Genomic DNA, 21,648 nt, shown 5'->3' with positions numbered 1-21,648 from the left:
GTTAGCTACTGTTTAAAAAATAAAAAACCCTCTAGACAGTTAATTTATTAAAGTTTTATTCTTCATTATACATAAATTCATACTTACAAAAAAGTAAGGCAAAAAAGTGTAAGATAAAAAATGTAGTGCAGTAATTAAAGCCTCTTACTGAGAGCAGTCTTTTTTGGATAAATGGCAAATCAAATTTCACTAAATGCTCTTGCAGTGTAAATTACTGAAACACTCTAACCTGAAAAAATATATTTCAAGTATTTGAAAGCGGAATTGTATTACTCTTCATGTTGTTAATTGTGCAGTGCAGCAATTATAAATGTTTTGATATGGATTATGGCTAGCAAATATTCATTAAATTATAAAGTTTACTCTTAGAGATACAAATAGTTTGTGTAGTTCAACTTTTATACAAATTATTATTAAATTGCAAAATGTTTTTATTATAGTAACATGATAGATACACATTTCATTGTACATACATAAACAAAAGAAAGTATTCATTTTTTTGTTTGTACACTGAACATATTTACCTTTTTGCTTATTTCAGAGGAATAAATGTTTCCATCCCTCTTCTCTGCTAGAAGTAGTAACTAATTCCAAATTTTCTCGATATTTTTACCTTGCAATTTCACTTTCATGTTTTTTTCTGCTGGTTTCTTGCTGTATTTTCCCTCTTTCCTTCCCCTTCTCTACAGTACAATGGAGTGGCTTTTCAGAATAAAGAAATGAAGCAGAATACATCAAAAACAGAAAAAATGTATTTTAATCCTTTCCCTGCAGTGATCAGCAGCTGAAAGTGACAGGAAGGTTTTAAGAGCTAGCATCTCTTTTCTTTGCTTTAGTTGATGGTCATAATCTTGTAAAGTACATAAAACTTCACTTTACAAGTGGTGAAATGAGAATAAAATCACAGAAGGATGTGTGAGGGGATTCATGTGAAATACAAAAGGGAGTATTTAATATATACAGAAACACATTTTTTTGAAGTGGAGAATCAGCAAGTTTACTATAGTTTTCATCTGTCATCAGTGTCCAGGTGCTTTTTTTTTTTTTTTAATTACACATAATCCTTTGAACAGTTTTTTCTTCCATGTCTTTTCACCTACATTTCTTTTTTTGGGTCTTGATTACAATATTGAACCTAAAAAGGCTCAATTGACTCAAATGTATTGAATTCCATAGTTTTGCCTTGAAAGCAACGGAAGTCCCTAGTTAACTGGAATGTGTTTTGAAGTTAGATCTTGAATTGAAGGTAATGCATAGGGAATGTCTGCCCCTTGGGCTCCTGCTTCTCCCTGTTCTGCTCTACTCTTGTCTGTCACACTGTTACGTGACTGACCTGGGCAGTCCCCCTCTCACAGGAGCAAGTCAAGCCTTCAGATAACATGAGCCTTCCCAGAGGTTTCGTGTGTCGGGACAGAAGCCTTGAACTGAACATTGTATTAGTCTATTTCATTCCTCGTGGGTATAATGAACTGAAAGAACCACCCAAATTAGCCTAATAAAGCTTTTGATCCACTATAAATAAACTCCTTTGGCTCCATGGGGATCTGAGGGCTTTTCAAAATGTGGGTTACTTTAGCGATTGTAAGGAAGACATTTGTGGTGGAAGGTAATGGCAAGATACTTAGAACTAGTCCTGTGTTACTATTCTAAACCTAGGAAGTCAGCAATGCTTTAAAATTTAACAAAGAAGTGACTAAATCACTGTGCTATTTACTTGTGCCAGACTTGCTTTTGAAGTGCAGTCTTCCAGCAAGCAATTAGTTCTTTTGCTTTTAGGTAGGACTGATGAAGTCATATCTGCAAAACAGTTCCGTTAATGAAAAAGCTTTTACAGAGCTTTGTTTCCTCTGCAGTCTGTCAAGAGGAAAAAAGTGGAAAACCTACTCAGGTAATGGGATTGGTAGGCTGACTCAGTATGAGGAACAAATCTTTTGGAAAAATCTGCGTTTTATTATGTGTTGTTTCTTAAAGTTGAACTGTGAACATTGACTAATGCTCTTTGAGTCTCATTGCTAGTTGGCTTTGGTTTAAGTATTTGTGATGTCTTCCTGGTTAGATAACGCTGTTAGTGCATGGTATAATGGGAAATCACAGCCTTCCTTGTGTGGAGCTCTTCAAGCTTAAAATACACATTGCAGTATTTCTGGGGCAATCCTGCAAATAAGCTTGTAACACAGTGTGAAATCAAGCTTGAAGTCTCAGTTAGTCTGTCACTTGCCATAGAATATTCTGGGCTTCTGGCATAAGCAGTTAAAACAATGATTACAGTTAAAACAATGATTGAAAATTTGTGACTCTGACTAACCTTCTTTTGGTGACAGCGTCCTTTCCCTTCTGACATAGGTTGGTGTTTCTGTGTTTTATTGCGGGATACCCTGGGGCTCTGTTGCTATTTGTCTCCCTCCCCTCCACCGCATTTCTTTTCCCTTTATTGCACTGTGGGTAGAATTCACTTGCCTTTGCTTCGGAAACTAGTACTGCTTTAAACACACTGGAGTATGGTGTCTGGCATCTAGCTGCCCCTTCAGAAGGTATGGCTCTCCCCTATGCCCTCTATCAAATCTGCTAGCCCTGAACAAATCTCAGCTCCCTAAGGCATCCAGAGTGGCAGGAGACACCCGTATTTACACAAGTCAAGTCCAACCTGTTTGTTACTCTTCCTGTCCTATGTCACCTTCCTTCTTTTCCCCTGCGTCCTTCCTTCTTTCCCACTCCTGTTGTTGGAAACCCTATGTAGTCTGAAGCCTTTGTGTCCATGACTGGAACCTGGATCCTCCCATTACAGAACATTGATCTTGAGAGGTGACTTTCAAAATAAACAGCAAGTAAGTTCCTTATACTTCTACATAGTAAACAGTAATTCTTATACAGCTGTTGCTGTCATTAACAGAAGACGCTGTGTAAGTTGGAATCCTAACTTAGATTGTGATAGAGTACTCTCTAGTCACTGCAGCATGAAATTGTACACAATTAAAAACCAGATGTGCAAAAACTTTTGAGACTTTACAAGTGACCGTGCCAAAAATCTATTTCAGCTTGTCTGTATGTATGGCACATGAATTGAGTTTGTCTCAGATAATCTTGTTTAATGTACTGGAATCCACAGACTATTCTGCAGTGTCTGTCTCTGTGTAGCATGGTGGCTGTGTGTTTTGTTGTGCCATACATCATCAGGCAGTGAGATATCACTGAGATGTGAGGAGGTGGAAAACAGCACTTTGTCATGAAAACCTCAGCTAATGATGAGCTGTGGAAACAGCAGCAGAACCTTTAGCTTTTGTAGGAACTACGAAGAAGTATCAACTTGTTCAAATTTTGATAAACGTATGCAGAGGAGTTACAGTATGGGTTTTATTTAAATAACATACTATAAACTTATGAGCTATTCAGAAATACACTTTTAAAGCTGCTGCTTTAATGCTTAAATGTGAGATGCTTAAATGTTATTTGGAGACTTAGGTATTATAGACAATATGTAGTGTAACTTTCTACAGCTTTTTCTGTTGTACACTGTTTGTGCCTCAGTTTGCTTTTTTAAATTTTAATTCTTTCAGATATATTTGGGAGTTTCAAGGGAAAATATGTAACTTCAGCAATGCACTTAAACTGTTTAGACCTCCTAGATGTTTAACGTTTATGCATTACATGCTTTCCAACATTGGAGATGCTGTAAGTGGAGCCATGGCTCTGTTAGAGCATCAGACCTTGGGGGAACACAGCATAGATCTCCAAATCCACAGGATTCTTGAATAACCTAGAGCAAGTTTCACAGTCCAGGTCTTGATTCCCTCATCTGTAACCTGAGATAATAATTTCCCACCACAGAATCACGTTGTTAGGTAAAAATGTTCATTTTGGGTGCATGGGTGTTATGGAAATGGGGCTTGTATAAAAATTACGAATTAGGAAACAGGTGCATTCAGAGCATAGCCTGGAGCTTGCAGTGGTGTCTGTGCTGGCAAACACTTCTGCATCGGAAGTGTCTTTGGAAACATTTGGAAATCTGCATGCAAAGGTCAGTAGGATGTTTTTAGCTGGAAAATTGTACAATTGTGCTACTTCTTGATAGATTCAGCTATTGCTGTCCCATCTCAGAACAACTTAAAAGCACCACTGTCTTGCTGATGACCAAAATCCAGTAAGGACAGACAGGTGACTTCTACTATTAAGATTTCTTTGAAGACAAACATTAAGTAACATAATTAGTTATCATTATAGGAAGTCTCTGATCTTCCATTATAGTGACAAGTTCCAAAAATAGCTGAGTACAATAGGAAATCTTTAACAGGGAGGAAAATCTGAGCTTCTAGTGTTCTCATCTCATGTTTGGATATTTTTTTTGCCTTTGAAATGGGAAAAAATCCCAACCTACCCCTTATTTCAGACACTTGAAAACTCTGAGCAACTCCTCTGCAATAGTGCTCACTCAGTCAGTGAGCTCAAAATAGATTTGCTAGGGTGTTGCATGATCCACTATGCTCATATTTAATAATTATAAGCTACCTTTGCTTTTCTTAAACAGCATGATGCCTCCTAAGCAAGTGTTGTATAACATCAGAATCTTCTGGAATAATGATCTTTACTTACCTGATGAGATAAGACTGAATGTAAGCTTTTGCTTGCTCTAATGTATCAGTCAGTAGACCTCTTCTGAAAACTAAGCCAAGAATTGAAATGTCTCCTTGTGGCTTAACCCCGGCAGGCAACTGAGCACCATGCAGCCGCTCGCTCATTCCCCCCACAGGGGGATGGGGGGAGAATCAGAAGGGTAAAGGTGAGAAAACTCGTGGGTTGAGATAAGGACAGTGTAATAGGGAAAGCAAAAGCCATGCACACAAAGCAAAACAAGGAATTAATTCCCTACTTCCCATCGGCAGGCAGGTGTTCAGCCATCCCCAGGAAAGCAGGGCTTCATCATGTGTGATGGTTACTTGGGAAGACAAGCGTTCCCCCCTTCATTCTTCCCCCAGGTTTTATTGCTGAGCATGATGTCGTATGGTATGGAATATCCCTTTGGTCAGTTGGGGTCAGCTGTCCCAGCTGTGTCCCCTCCCAACTTCTTGTGCACCCCCAGCCTGCTCGCTGGTGGGGCAACGTGAGAAGCAGAAAAGGTCTTGACGCTGTGCAAGCACGGCTCAGCAATAACTAAAATGTCTCTGTGTTGTCATCACTGTTTTCATCACAAATCCAAAACATAGCACCATGCAAGCTACTACTATGAAGAAATTTAACTCTATCCCAGCCAAAACCATATATATAGCTCTTTCTGTGCTGCACTAACCTAAGGCCACCATTGAATGGCTATGTTGGGCTTTCTAGAGAAAAAGAATGGAGTAACTCAGTTACCTTGTCAGGATAGCCTGCAAGGCTTGATTTTTCTGGGGAAAAATTTTTTTTTAAAAAAATAATTACAAAATGCAGAAGATCCATCCTAATGACTTCAACATCATTCTTCCCCACCTAAGTAACAATTCAGCCTTCAGACCAGTCCTAGAAGTCTTTTCATCATCGATCTGCTGTAATGCTGTCATGAATTTGCATGCGTCTGCCTTTTCCAGTGCCTGCTTGTATCCTACCAGAAAAGGCGTTTTATTGACATTTCATTGGTGCTCTGTTGATCTTATTGATCTGATTTTGTACATTCTAAGAAAACACAGCACCCTTTTATTTAGGGCTATCAAGCTTACTGAAAAGTTGTAAACAAGGAGATTTTATTGATCTCTTGGCATAGGTGGCATAGTATTGCTGTGTGTTGCGACTTTAAGAAGTCTGTTTTGTTGTGTGTTGGATTTTTGGAGCTGTATGGTAGGCATCTGATAACAGAGAAAGAATTGTTAACTCTGCTCTGAAAGCAATGGGAATTAGAGATGTTACTGAGATCTCATTAAGCTAAATCTTCTTTACATGTTATGTTTTAGGAAATCTTCATGAGACTCAGGGTGAAGGAGGAGGAATGCCTGTTGCTTTTGATGAGACAAGGGTTATTACCAGAGCCCACTGAAGCACTTTAGATTTGAGATAGTCTTAAGAATGCCTTTTAACAGTAGGCAAACAGTGGGGTGCTCTGCAGTATTTTGTATTACTTTGAGAATATGAAGAGCATTAGAGCCAGAATATACAGCAGGTTCTGAATTGTTCTTGTCCATTGCATAAATTTGATTAAATCTTGCTGCTAGGAGCAGTTTATAGTCCTTGTTGTTAACCAAAGAAAATAAGAACCAGCTTTCATAAAATGAAACTCTAACCATGGAGAAATAAACAGTGCATATGTTTTAACAACAGAGAGGCCCCTTTGGCTACTCTGTAGGTCAGTATTTGTGTACTCACAACAACTCTCCTGTTTTACCCACTGAGGTGAAGGAGAGGGAGATCTCTGAAGGTGTGTCTGTTCCATGAGATTAATGTGTCTGCCTGGGCTCTATACAGAGGATACCATCCATGCAGGTAGTGGATGTTGAGATGTTAGCTTCTGGATTTCTGACTGACGTACTGCAGAGCACTTGGATTGAACTGAGAAGTGGCATAATATTTGGTGAACTTTCTCAGAACAAATGCATCTTTTCCCTTCTTCTTACCTTCCAGTTCCTGGTCCTCATGTGCTGAGTGGTCAAGGATTGGCCTCCCCTTTTTGTTTTCTTTTGTGTTTTCTTAAAAAAAATCCCTATTTCATGGTAGAAATGAAGCAGACCTTGAGTCTGCAGTGATATATGCTGTTACAGATATTTTTTTTTTCCTGTTTCTTTTTTTAAAAACCCTCTGATAGGTAAGTATGTAGTCATTTTTCTCAAGACTTCTAACAGTATTATAACTTGTGGCGGTACATATGTTGTTTACAAGGACACCAAAGCAGTGCCTAGAGATGGCTCTAGGCTGAAGTTCAAATGTCATCATCCTCTTCATAACACAACTGTCTTACTGCAGGGGGGAGAAGTAAGACTGTGATTCCTAGAAATGCGGTTGGACAGTATAATGCCACCAAAATATGCCCTGACTAAAGACTGAAAAGAGCTGCGCAAGTAGAGAAGAGTTACATTACACTGGTACAGTGCATGACTCCAAGCCCATGTCTTTTCCAGTAGCAGTTTCATACTCATTCCTGAATGCGGTAGTCATGCAAGTGGCTTGTTTAGCTTCCTGTTTTGTTCTTTTTGATTTGTAAACCAAAACATCCAATTTATTTTCAGCCATATTTCTACAAAATTACATGGCTTGAATGCCCACTTACTTGATTGCTTGAAAGCTTTCATCTGTAGCATTTAGCTGTTTAATTTGTGTGCTCTTGGGTGTTATTTTGTCTGAATTTGGAGTTGAGCTTTAAATGCACTGCATTATATCCACATTGTTTTTATTTTACTATCTAGATATATTTTACTTTGGGTGGATCAAAGGTTTCTGTCAAAATATGTATTATAATATATTTTTTATTGCTTAAAGTATTTTTTTCTTATTTTCTGCTGGTTCCTGCCTGTACATGCTTTTAAAATAAACCAGCTAGACCAAATAAAATTCCTTTTGCTCTTTTGTGTGTGTGTGCGCCATTTTGAGATAAGGTGTGGATTTAGATTGCAGAGACTATAAAGAGGATTTTTTTTTGGCTTTTGTGAGGTTTTGTTGTGAATCTAATCTTTTTTGCTTACTTTCTGCTCGCTTACCCCTTTGCCAGCAGAACAATTACATTATTTCCCCCCTTTTTATGTCTTGACACTGGAAAGCATAGGAATATGGAGTATGACAAGGACATAACCTCTGCAATGTTCAAATAAGCATCTTTTGTTCCTACAGAAATTTTAGAAGTCCTGCAGACTTTGCCAGTCTGAAGAAATCCAGGACTTCTTACCTGGAACTGTTGACAGCATGTAGTTTAGTGGTGGCTTTATTTGGTACCTCTCTTCTGGGGTTCCAAAGCAGACTTAATACAAGGAGAAGAATTCCCTTAAACACTGATGTGTTAATGGGAATGATCCTCTGATTAGTGAGATTAGTGAATAGCATAGTTGAAAAAAAAAAATTTAAAATCCCATTGTGTTGTAGGACTTCGATTTTGTTCCGATATAAATGACTGAGCGTTTAGCGAAGTATTGCAGAAGTAGAAGGCTGCCTAATAGGGGATTTATGCCTTGCAGCATGGGGATTTCATACAAATAGATGACGTTGGTTTCGGCAGCACAAAGTGCCGTTATATTATGGGCAAATGCATTGCTATTCTGGCAAAAGATGAATGGTATCAGTAAAATGTAACAACCTAAGAAAAAACAGGCCCAGGTTCTTGGGTAGAATAGATAAATGTATACATATATTGAAGGGATGAGGGGGAAAAATAGACAAATGCTTTTAACAGAGAAGGAAAACTGCTCTTGAAAAAAAAAATGTGTAAGCTTATTTCTTTAAAAAAACCTAAAACCAAACCCCAAAACTAACTCCCCCCCCCCAAAAAAAAAAAAACAAACCAAACCAAAAACCCAAATCAACCCACCTTGTTTGCTTCTATTTTAGAAAATCTGATGAGGCCCCTTAAGAACTATGGAATCGCATGGTGAGCATATGTTTTAATTTAAATCAAGCTTCTTTACAGATGTACTTGGTATTGTGCTAGAAGGCTTAAGTTTTTGCTTTGTTGTTTCAGCATGTCTATGGGTTTCTTGATAGAAGAAACTGCCCCGGTTGTGTGGAGAGGACTCATGGTAATGTCAGCTGTTGAGAAGTTGTTGAGACAGGTAAGGACTTAGGTACATGTTTGTGTTTCAAACTAATTGGTTATTTTAAAATGCATTTAACTGATACATGAGTGTCCATGACATTATTTCATATATTAATGGTGAGCATTTTTGTATCTTGGTCTTCTTAAATTCTTAAGAATTTAATCTTAACTTCAGGTAAGAGGGAAAGTTGACACTTTTTGCATTTACCTATACCCTTCAAATAGAGCTGTTGTTCCATGCATTTGATGAGTGAATCACCCCAATTTGCCTTCCTTCTCATTCCTTTTTATGTTTCTTTATGCAATTGTTAAAAAAAAAAAAGGCATTTTGAAGTTGCCTAAGGATTTGAATGTATAGGTATCTATGCATATCTACTGCTGTATTCCCTTATGTGCTTGTTAATTCACCAGCACTAAGAATTCTTGGATGGCGTTTGACATATGACAGGTACATGAAAATCTTTACATACCATCTCTGTGTAATGCAGATAGATTGTTAGTTAATAAATTTCCTGGCATATGGAAGCAGGGTGGCTTTTTTATTTCTTGACAGATTTTTTTTCTCCCCCTCTTATTGTGAATAGATCTGTGAAGTGCTAATGAGACAAACAGCTGAAAAAACGCATTAATGTTGCATGTTTAGACTTTGAAGTGACCCAGATTGTTCACAGCTGACATCCATTCCAGGGATTTAGTGTATACAGCTTGAAGATCACTAGGTTGCTGTATGTCTTCTGTAAATGCCTCCAAATCTTGTGCTCCCTTAATGACTGAAAAGAAGATTATTTTTTTTTTTTTTAGTCTTTTTCCATTTTTACTGATTTCTCCTCTAACACAGACATTAGAATAGTGACAGTCATTGCCCTAGTCAGAAAAGCCATGTGTCTGCCAAAATTTCGGGAAGAACATCTTTGTCTAGATTTGGCCTTTAAAAATAAGGGGTATCCATGCCAATAGCTGTGGAAGGCTGTTCTGACCTCTTTGTGTGTTGCATTGCGTTGGCTAGTCTCACAAAGACTAGAACCTAAAACCTCAAAGGTAGAGCTAAAGTTAGCACCTGCTGTATTGGTGTACTCCACCCGGGGAGACTGAAGACTGGCAGGCACTCCAGTGCCGTTACCTTAATCGGTGGTATCCCCAGATGGGAAGTATGTGCCAGCATCCTTGTGGAGGGTGCGGATAATGCCATGTAATGAGTTCGTTGCTCCCTAGCAACGGACAAAGCAGTTACATGCAGGCTGATCATGCTGTAGGAAGGAGACAGAGTCCATTAATGCTCGGGGCATCAGTGATTTCCCTGACAGTGGAACCTGAATTCTGAAAGAGGAAGGCTTTACACCTAAATTTCTTTTTCCCACAAGCATTTTGCTTCTGCATGATGACCAAGGTAGTCTGGCAAGTTGTGCTGGAAAAAGTTGTTTGCATCTCTTCCTTCAAAGAAAGAAGCTCACAGATCACAGCGAGAACCAGCAGGTTCTATCTAATGTACAGGTGTTTTTTAGAAAATAACTGATAAATTTTCCAGACTAACATATGCTATTTTGGTTTTAAAAACTGTAATCTCCCTTCTGACATAGTTACTAGTCAGTTTAAAGAAGGGGGTTAACTGTAGAACCAATACTGTTACAGCCTTGGACACCTAAACAATAGAGGACCACAGCATGTGATGATGTTTTTAAAGATATTATCATTCCATTTTATATTAGAAATAGTTTTGTGATCTGTTGGGGGCTTTGAAATTTTTCCTTGTTTTCTCTTTATCTGTTCTGGTTGGTCTTAGCTATTACCTTTTGTTTGATAGGATAAAGTTGCTTGCAAGAGTAAAATACTTCTGCTTGTATTTAACTTTCTAAAACCATGTTCTTAAGAAATAGCTGCTTTACCTGTATAGCTACATATAAACCATCTAAATTAGCTCCCTAATCTAGATTTATAGTATAATATAACTCTAAGGAGCTTGTGTGCATTCAGACAAGCTGATAAAATATTAAGTTCTTAAAATAATTAAGTCAGCCAGATAGAAAACACAGAGGTTCCCAGACTTTTGCTTTAAAAGCACTGGTGGTATTTTATAATGGTGTTTATTGTTAGATGTTGGAGGGGTTTTGTTTGTTTGTTTTAAGAGCATCAAGTCTATGTGTTCACTTCGTAAATAACTTTGGATGCTTGTTTTTTTCCATATGAACAAATCCGTATTCCAGAGTTCATCATGCTTCAGATATTCCAATAAAGCTTTGAAAGGCCTCATTTCCAAATTCATTAATGAGGACTTGTTAACTCATTAACTTGTTAACTCATAATTGGTCTGTGCCTGCAATGAGTATTTAAATGCTTCTCTTACACTTGCAACTTATTTAAATTTCTGGAATTCTTACTTTGGAAAATACATTTGTTAAATATCTACATTATGTGTTTTCTTATATACTTACTGCATGTAACCTCACTCTTTGTAATATGTGTATATTCGTCCTTTTCTGGCTTTACTTCTTTGGTGGATGAATGACTTTTCAGCACAGATCAGAGTTCAACCTCATTTTTGTTTCTTTTCAGTTCTGCTTGTGTATGGCCAGGAGGTACATCACTTCTCAGATAAAACACTACCCTTTTAAATCCACATGTCTAGTCTGAGAAGCTACCTTTGTTCTTGTGTGTTGTATGGTGTCAGATTGGTAGATAACAGGCAAAAATATTGAAGACCAAAATTAGTGCTTGGTGTTTCTCTGGTAATCTATATCTCACAAGCAAGGATGGTTTTCTGGACCACATTGTATCATTTTCTTTAAACAGAGTTCGAAGGAAATGCGCCTTATAATACAAAATAGAGTTAACAGTTAGTATACTATATTACATACATTACGTATATATTGATATATGTGTATAAAATCAGTATATAAATGAAAATATATAGCATATTGATTCTATAATATGTCCTACTTTTAATAAAAGTATTGCTAAATACAAAAGAAGGAAAGGGATGATGGTAAGTTATTGAAAGAACAAGAAATACATAAGGAAATGATTTTTCACCTATAGCGAAAGTGAATTACAAACAGTAATGGAACATTTGATTCTATATAAACATATTCATAACTCTTTCAGTTAAATATATCTCTAGTTCACATGCCTTGAAATTATCCGAAGTTTTGTTGTGGCTGAGAAGTGACTTCTTCGTTCACATGATTAGGTGTAGTGTAGGCCTGTTTACACTGCAGGGTGGCTTTTTCTCTTATCTGGGTTTTAACTCTTCCCATTTCCCTGCCACAGTTATCTTCATGTAAAAATTCTTTCACCTCTTTTAACACTTCCTTTCAATCTTGCTTGCCTGTAGGTGAGGTAGAAGAGTGTATTTTCTTGTTTACTTGAGTTTTTTAAATGATAGTTCTTTTCTCTGAAGATATTGTTAAAGCCCAGGTAAGGAAGTTTTGATAGTTCTGCAGTGTCATCTGTAGCACTACGCTTTTCGTATTCTGTTTTCACTTAACATACACTTCAGAAGCTGCCTACTCTTTTGTACAGTCCCATTCATTACTTGTTCCTTTACTCTGTGTGTGTTTTGACTCAGTGCTATGGTACTTGGTTCAGATTAAACAAGCTACCTCAAAATGCATCATCTTGGTGTATTTGTTGTGGGAATGACTTCTGATTAACTCTTAGGCTAAGTACAGTAAAGGTAAGAACTTTCTGAGAGTTACCTAAAGCCTGTACTTGAACAGTAATGATGTGTCTGAAAAGCTCTGTTGAACTAAGCATCAAGTAGACAGCTGAGAACCTTAGAAATATAAAGATTATTAAAAAAAAAAAAAGGGCAAGCAAAACTTGTTCACTGGTTTAAACTGCTTTTGCAACAAGGATTTTAAATGGTCATCAGCACTGTTCCATACGGTCTGTATGGTGAGTTTTCTAGAACCGTTCTTATTTCTGTGTGAGGATATCTTGACAGTTCAGTGGCAAAGGAGCAATTAAAGGGTGCGGGTACAATCCTGAACTGATGTACCTCCTGGAGTATATTGTGGCAATTGTTCTGCCAAAAGGTTGGAGGAGAAGAAGTGGCAGTGTGTTGGCTACCAGTTTAACAGCTACTATAGTCATAGCAGCAGTACAAATGGAGGGGATTTCTTGTTTAGGTGGTAATCAGTAAAACTTTTAATACGAAGGATAGTAAGTGTTGGTTTCTTCTTGAACTCTTCACCTTATTCTACGTGTGTTACCAAGTTGAAATACCAGCAGAGAAGGAAAAAAATTCAATATGCAGCAGAAAAGTCAGCTTTTCTATTTTAAAAAAAAAAAAAAAATCAAACTGAAAAATGGGACTACAGGTAAAATACAAGTGCATATTTCAGCATGTAGTGTTCTCCTTGTATCTTTGTCATATCAATAGATAAAGTTGTATCACTATGAGAAGCAAGCCTTACCTACACAGCATGGATTATAGATGTCAGCAATTCTGTTAAGCACAAACAGTCCCCTTGGAACTAGCCCAAAAATCTGCTCTCCTTTAAAGGCAGGGCTCTCTGGTTGATTAACATCCTTAACAGAATTTCTTACCCTAACACGACATTTTAACCTATGTTTTTGCAGGCTAGTCAGATCTTACATGGAAAGACTCTTGTATTTCTTCATTATCATGCTCCTCTAGAGTAGTAAGAACATTTTGTGCATTGGCAACATCCTTGGTATAGTATGACTATAACGTAGACCCTCGGCACTGTTAAGTGCATTGTAAGCTCTAAAGGTTCCTTAGATGTGCCAGATAAGGATGAACACATTTCCCCAGAAAGATGATGAAGCTTTTTCTGGAGTGGCTCAGTTCTAGTGAGTCCCTAAAATACTCTTCTTATTATCTAATTGTAATTCCTCCATCTCTTTCTTGCTGCTTCTTTTAGCACCACTTTAGTGCCTCTGTTTTTATAAAAGGCATGTGTTGAAAGAAAATTAAAATAAAATGAAGTTTCACTGGGAAGGATATGATTGGAAAGGAAAGAATACAGGGAAGTTAGCAGAAAACAAATTATATAAAACTTCCAATGCAAAGCAGTTGCACATGAGCAAAAGGAAATGGGGCCTTGCACTTTGAAGCATGGACAGGCTTTATCCCCTGTAGATTCATGTTGAAAGCCATAAATTCAGCAGAATGATCAGTTATTTTATTAGCTCAACCCAAAGCTGAATAGGGCTGTAGTCTGAAGATGCAGTCTTGACCTTTAAAAAAACTTTAAGTTTATGTGGTAATTACAATTGTACATAATTTTGAAAGTTTGGCTAGAGATGGAGATTTTGTGTTCTACTTTCTTTTTGAAGCTGTCCTCTACTAAGAGAACTGCTTTGAAACCGGCACTTGCCAGAGGTGAGGGTGGTGGTATTTGTATAGTGGAGTGTCTATGTATGAGTATACATATATGTGCTCAAACCTTTTTTTGTAGTATAATTCTCTGATGCTTAGTTATCATACATAAGTAGTTGTAGAGTATCATAAATTATTTGGAATAGGAAGATGCAGGCAGATGGATAAATTGTGTTTGAAATATTGAGCAGACTGTGGGTTGTGAGGTCTGGGGTATTTCAAGAGCCTCCGTGAAAAAGCTGCCATAAAAGCAACAGTGGAGTGAATGGAACAGTAAAAATTTACGTCTAAAGATTTGGGGTTAGACGGACTCCGAAACAGCAGTAGTATTTAATTCTTGGAGAGCAAAGACTATGGAGGCTATGTTGTTGTGGGGTTTTGATCATTGGCTGAAGTGGCGCATCTCTCTAGAGGAGATTATAGATGTTCAATACTATTTTTGTTTACATTAGTTAGTAAATTATTATGTGCAGTTGCTATTGTTTGAGAAGTGTATATGTAGTTACTGGTATTCTCCTTTTCACCATTTACATCGGAGAGGTTGCATATGTGGATTTGGGGACAATTTTTCTTTAAATGTGGTTTATTTTAGGTATATGTTAATACTGTACTTGGGAAGACAAGAAAAATAGATGAAGTATTGAAAGCAAATGTATTTATACCTGATAAAATAGCTACCACGCTGCCATTGACTGTTTTACTGTGCATGTTCTGTGCAACAGAATGTTCTGTATATGGTGTCTGTAGACATGAGTCCGATTGCATTTATCATGTGTGTTCATAACACACTGTGTTAAAGCTCATAAATTCTTCAGCATATACATTTCCACAGTTTTGTACTGTCTTGTTTGCCTGTGTGTATAAATAAATTTCTTACGAACAGAACATTGGAGAAACTAGAGGAAATAATTCCAAATTAGAAGGAATGTTGTGTATTTGATTTGAAAGCAATACACGTAAGAACATTGTCAGTAAGGTAGTTAGGTATTATGTGCTGAGCTGTCTGTCTGACTGATTAGTATGATTTACTAAGAGTTGTCCTTTGGTTTCCATTTGTGTCCACATACTGTCTTTTGCCTTACATTTTTGGGACCATGGAAATTTTATTCTGTGTTTATACAGTGTTCAACACTGTAGTGAGTTATCACTTCTTGAAAGATGCACAGAGATACAAAGACTAGTATTTACAACTTCCAAGTAAATCTAAACTTATTACTTTGATACTTTTTCTTATTTATGAAATAAATTAATTATACATTTTTTTCTATTGAGCATGATATATTTTGTGTTTCAGGTTCCCAAAGTGTGTGTGTGTGTCAATGATATAAAATCTGTTAAGAATGCCTAAGATCAATGTAAATGTATGACTGGCATTCACCACAACTGATACTCATCAGAACATAAATGTCTTTTGCAGATACATGCACAATTGCTTAACTTCTGATGGTACATGCTACCTTGTGTATATATTCTCCAGCAAAGAGTCATCAAGGTGATAAGGGGGATGAAGCATGTAATATGTGAAGAGACACTGAAAGAACTGGAGGTTTTTTTGTTTTGAGAAGGTTGAAGGGAGTTATGAACTGCTGTCTACAGCTACCTAAAGGATATGCACAGAGAAGATGAAGGTAGATGCTTCTTGGATGTGCACAGTGATAGCACAAGAGGTAATGAATGCAAGTTATACTATATAATAAGAAATATGTGTGTGTTGGGGGTGTTGTTTGTTTGTTTTTTTGCAGTGAAAGCAATCACACATCAGAATAGGTTGCCCAGAGAGATTCTTGAATCTCTCTTTTGGAAGATATTCAGAACTCAGCTGGGCAAGACTGTGAGCAACCTGCTCTAAGTTGGTCCTGCTTTGAGCAGCAAGAGAACATCCTGAGGTCCCTTCAAACCTAAGTCGTTCTGTGAATCTGGGATTAGTTCTAAAATTGGCATTCCACTGCCTTTTTGACTATCAGTATATAACTCCATTAAAGCCTACAGCTCAAAGAGGTTCTGCCTTTCAGAGAGATCACTGGTAAAAGCACTCAGTCAAAACCTAAACTGAAATGCAGGTGTCTTTCTAATAAGAGTGCCCTAATCACTAAGCTAGACAGTCATGCTAGCTCATCTCTTTTGCTCAAATGAATATACAATTAAGTCTTGCAATCTAATGAGCAAGTTTCAACATAATGACTGAGGGCATCCTTTCCTCAGTAGCATGTCTGGTCATTTGGCCAGTCTCTTTAGACTTTAGAGGTGCTGATCAGATCCCTGTAGGCAGAGACATAGAAGTTGAACCCAAATAAGACTTATCTTTTGAATGAACTATGAAATAAAAAAAAATAGAGAAATATTTTTTTTTTCTCCCCTGTTACGGCAAGTTTTTCTTATTTTGATAGGAGTACCTTAATTTAGGAGAGATTTAAACATGGGGATTCTAGGCTTGTGTGTGTTGATGTTCTCTCAGGCATCTTAGAATTGAGTAGCAATGCCATAAACAAAGTTGTGCTGGAGACTTATGGCAATTTTTTTGCTTTAGCTTATAGTAGTTTACTGCCTAGGTTGCATACTTTTATGAAACTCAATCTAAGGCATCTGACCCTCCTCTGTAGTGCATGGAGAACCATAGGTTGGTTGGTTTTTTTTTTTTTTAAATCTTGCTATCAGTGTCAGTCTTGAGTATTTTACAAGTCTAAATTGGACAAAGAAAAATGGCAGCAAAAGACATCTTAAAATAAGAAGTTACACATGTAGAATGAATCTTTTATGTCCAAGTTTTTTTAGAAGAAAGGTTAAAGAAAGGCAAGCAGCAATGAGCTCAGGAATGGACTCTAGAGATATGGATTTAAGCATGTTCTTAAGTGTTTGCTAAACAGGAATACTGGTGGTACTTATTTACCTGAAAAATTTCGAAATACGCACTACAGTAGACACCTAATGCCACTCTTCTATTCTTTTCCACTAATAAAGTAATCTGGTCTTTCCTTCTAGCTGCTGTAGGTTAGACGCCAAAAGGGACATGGGTATTGCTGTGCTGAACATTGCGGTGCCTAAGAACTGCCCTGCCTGCAGGAATGGAAAGTTAAACCAAAGCCTAGGCTGGAGCCACTGCATACCTGGGATGGTGGGAATACATTGCTTGTCATTCCCAGTGGTACTATCTGAGAGGTTAGTTTGCTGTCCTGGAGGTACCTTCAGACTCTTTGGCAGTGCCTTAGCAGAATAGGTGCAAGCCTCAGATTTTAAGGGTGGCAAAAACTTCTTATCCTTCAGATCCCTGGCTTGAGCAAATTGGCATGAAGTTCCAATTTTGCTATACTTCGTCACTTACATGGTAAATGTCATTGGGGGCTTGCTCAGAGATGAAATTATTATTAGTGTGGGCAAAAAACTGTGTCTCATCAGTATAAAATTAGTGAGAGGGTGCGTTAGTGGATGAGAGGGAGCAGTGAAATGGCATTGAGCAGAGAATGACACGTATTGGGTCAGGAGGAAGAGGACAATAACAAGTTGATGGCTCCGATTTTTTTGCGGCTATATTTTGAATGAGTTGAAAGGATCCCCAGAATAGTAATAGTGAGTCAATGATGAAAATTATTCTTATTGTAAATGTAAAGAGCAAGTGAAGAAAAAACACTGCAGTGAAGCCAGAAGATTTTTGAGTGTGGATTTTATTTTTAACACTTTTTGGTTTAGGAAGGGCACTCTATCAAGAGAGGTATTTAACTTGCATTATGGCAGTAAATTTTCAAGACGGGAACAGAGTGAGTTGCTGCAATGGGAAATTGTAGCAAAGGTGGTCAGAAACATAAATAGCTGGTAGTCTTTTTTTTTTTTTTCAAACTTCTATTGTCTTTTTGCCTTTTAATACACATTTAAGAGTATGCACACTCGTCTCTTTATGACAGAGTAGATGTACCTAAAGTATATGTGCTAAATGCAGATTAATATTGTTTTCCTCTTTCTATATTTTGTGTTTTGGCAACATGTTCCATTTGAGAATTTTTGCTAATTTCAAAATTGACTTGTGTTTCAAAATATTCATGTATTTATCCAGTCTGCAAGTAATTGAGGAATTGAGGTAGATAGGCTGTAGCAGGATATTTACAGTTTACGTTTCATAGAGCTAAACAAAGCTGTGTTTCTATTATAAACTACAAAGATGTGTTTATACTTTGCAGTGCATAATTCTAAAATATAGTAGTCTCGCCAGGTGTCACTACAGTGAGAAGTTTGCCAGCATTTCAGCAATTGCAAAATATTTCTTCTATATTTTCTGTTTTGAGTTACCTTAGCCTGAGATTGTTCAGGCTAAAGTCTGCTACTTTATAGTTTGCAAAAAAATAAAAAAAAGGGAAAAAAAAAAGTCGAGACATTGTTCTTTAGAGAATAGTAAGAGCAGTTGCATCTTTAGGGAGTTGGGATGCTTTTCTGGTTTTATTTTTGTGATCCAAAGTGTGAAAATGAAAATATCCAGACATTTAATTCCTACATGTAAGATCAAATGTTACTGTTATTGTGTATTTGTTCTATTTAGAAAGGTCAAGATCTGCTACTGAGATATTTTGAAAAGAGGGACAACACTCAATAAATAGTGGCCAAACTTTGCAGTGCTAAGACTGCACTTTGATATGCTACTAAGACTGCATCTACAGCTGGCAGACAGTAAACAATAACTCTGAATGCTTGTGAGATTTTTTTCTTAAATCTTTAATAAGCTTTCATTTAAAACAAGGACGGTCAATGGGCTTCCCTTATGTTATTGCTGAAACTAAGGAAACTGTTTCAAGGGCAAGATAAGCTGATGACCCACTCATACCTTATAAAAGAATTTGTTTTAAAAAATGCTTATACTGATTTTCTGTTACATTTATTTCGCTAAGACTAAAGGATGACTAAACTAATTTCTTCTTATCCAGAGCCCACTGAAATCAATGGAAATCTTGACACTAGTTTCTACACCATGCATTAATTGTGATGTTGATGTTTAGAAAAGCCTGTTACAGGAATTTGTATAATCATCACTAATTTGCTCAAATGCTAATAATCACCTTTAAAGGTCCCGTCTGTCCAGAGAGAACTGCCTTAACCAGTCCCAATCAGTATGTACATATTTAAAGGACATGATTGTACTTCCTGGAGATTAGAAGCTAAACCTAGCGAAAGTGTGGGAGATGACAGAAGGCTCCTTCTTTCCATCCCTCTGCCCCCCAGGTTAACTCCCTATGGAGTTCGAGTATTCCTACCGTCACCCTTTGACTGGAGTGCACCTGTGTGTTTTGGGATGGGTATGACTGAATGAAAATGGGCTTGATTCTTTCTTTTTGTTTCTGGCTGAAGCTACAAAACCTGTTCTGTTGCCTTTCTTCCCTTAATGAAGGAAGCAGAATCTATACGGATCCCTGTTGCTTTATTGGCTCGCGTTAGCAGCTGATATGAAAAGGCATTATAGTCTCTGAAAGGAATTGACAATCACAGAAAGAAGTGTTAAGAAAGCCAAAAGAAAACAAAACCATTAGCCAACAACTTACTGCTGAACTGGAAGCGTTTGCAGTAAATGTATTTTAACTGTCTTAGAGGATTAAAAAAAAAAAAAAACAACTGCCCTAACAACATAGTGAGAATGTATTTACAGCAAACATTTCTTGGCCTCGTTCCTCAGCTGTCATGGTTATGACTGTGCAGCTCCTGCTGCTGTGGGAACAGGCTATGAGAGTGTTTTCTTTGCTCTGCTTCCAGTAGTCTCATCTGTTGCATAGATTACACAGGTATGCATGTGTCTGCTCTCCTTTGCATAAAACAAAACAAACGCAAAACATGCAACTGTTTTACTGGATTTGTTTACTAGACAGGAAGAAATGGCAGAGAGCTCATGGTGTCTCAAAATGGCTGCGCTGGAGCTAGAACTGATTTTTTTTTTTCCTTTTTTCTTTTTTTTTTTTTTCTTTTTTCCCCCTTGAGCTTTTAAAGGAAACTGTTTTGAGGTTTAAGGTTTCTCTGCAACAAAGTTCGTAACTTTGTGCCTAAATGGCATCCAGCTTCATTCTCGGAAAGAGGTGGCGATTTAAGCATGTTCTTAAGCATTTGCTAAACAGGAATACTGGTGGTAGAGAAACTAGGAAAAGAGAAGGCACTATTTGTTTTCTTTTTCTAAACGAAGCTTCCCTTATTTACGTGAGACTTTTCAAAAAAATAGTAGACACCTAATGTCACTCATCTACTTTCTGTATTCTCTTCCACTAATAAGGGCGTCTGTTCTTTCTTTCTAGCTGCTGTAGGTTAGATGCCAAAAGGGACATGGGTATTGCTGTGCTGAACATTGCGGTGCCTAAGAAGTGCCCTGCCTGCAGGAATGGAAAGTTAAACCAAAGTCTAGGCTGGAGCCACTGCATACCTGGGATGGTGGGAATACATTGCTTGTCATTCCCAGTGGTACTATCTGAGAGGTTAGTTTGCTGTCCTGGAGGTACCTTCAGACTCTTTGGCAGTGCCTTAGCAGAATAGGTAAGGTATCTTAGGGTGCTGAAGTTTAGAGCTTGGTGTGGAATAAGTGGAAATTAATGGTATAAGTCAAAGTTGGTAGGTTCATCAGCTGGAAATGAACAATACTGGATGTTGAGCAAGAGGGCTGTTAGGAAAAGCCTATGGGATGTGTCTCAGTTTCTGCCTCTGTCCTGGATTTCAGCACCTAATTGTAGCCTGTCTCAGACAGCTCTGTGGAGCTCAGATTTTGAGCCAAAATTGAGTATCTTCTGTTAGGTGCCAAGACCTTTCTTTTGGTTTAACGTGACAGGCTTATTCTCTGTTCATAATAACAGCCTGGGAAGTTTCCATAACCATTCAGCCAGGACATGGGAGCTGCAAGTTCAGTTACTTTCTCAGTTTAGCATTTAAGCCTGAATTTCCCGCTACCCAGGAGAGTGCCCTGAAATTGCATACAGTAGTCAAAACCTTCTGCTGTACAGCCACGGATGCAAGATTTCTGGGGCCAGGACTAGGTGTGTGAAGGGGGAGCATGACCAGTGCTATGCAGGAAATTCACTTAATCTGAAGTTTCAGCTTTCCAGGTTAATACCTGAGCTACTGGCCTGCTTGCTTCTATGGCTTTTGCATTCTTGATTGTACAGTGGCCCAGGTAAATGCCACCTGCCTGAGAAATTGAAACTCACATCTTCCAGTTCCTAGATAGGGTCTCTCATATGTCTAATTATGATATTAAACAGCTGCAATTATAACAGCAGAACCACAGGCTTTGTTTTGTTTTTAATGGCCATGAGTGCTCAGCTTTGTCTTGGATTCAGTGTTATCACTGGCAGGTGCATTTAGAGCATGCCTGCTAGATTGGGCCTGTAACACTTGCTCCTTTCTCACAAATGTGTGTGTAATTAATGGATTCCAGATGGGCTTCTGGTTGAAACTTGGAACTTGGTGCTCAATGGAGATTTTGATATTTCCCTTCCTGAGTAGTCAAGATCTTTAGGAGAATTTTTAGGGTCGCTTCTGAATGCATAGGTGGAGCTTGCCAAAGCTGCTTTTTTAGGCTTTTTTTTTTTTAAATTTTTCAGCATTTCTTTTTCATCTTTTTGATCAAAATAAAAGTGGAACCTCCTCACCCCTAAAT

At 37.6% G+C, this 21,648-nt stretch overlaps 1 protein-coding gene across 1 annotated transcript in view; it reads left to right on the top strand.

Annotated features, from left to right (window-relative positions):
- Positions 1-21,648, top strand: part of NUBPL (NUBP iron-sulfur cluster assembly factor, mitochondrial) — an 87,587-nt gene that overhangs the window by 22,139 nt on the left and 43,800 nt on the right. The window contains exons 5-6 of the mRNA XM_059819657.1: positions 8,494-8,533; positions 8,624-8,714. Coding sequence (XP_059675640.1) covers positions 8,494-8,533; positions 8,624-8,714 — 131 coding nt within the window. The remainder of the gene's footprint in view (positions 1-8,493; positions 8,534-8,623; positions 8,715-21,648) is intronic.

Source organism: Gavia stellata, chromosome 7 (assembly GCF_030936135.1).
Source record: "Gavia stellata isolate bGavSte3 chromosome 7, bGavSte3.hap2, whole genome shotgun sequence".
NCBI classification, from domain to species: Eukaryota; Metazoa; Chordata; class Aves; order Gaviiformes; family Gaviidae; genus Gavia; species Gavia stellata.
The sequence above is the reverse complement of the archived record's forward strand: the minus strand, read 5'-3'. Positions and strand labels throughout refer to the sequence as shown.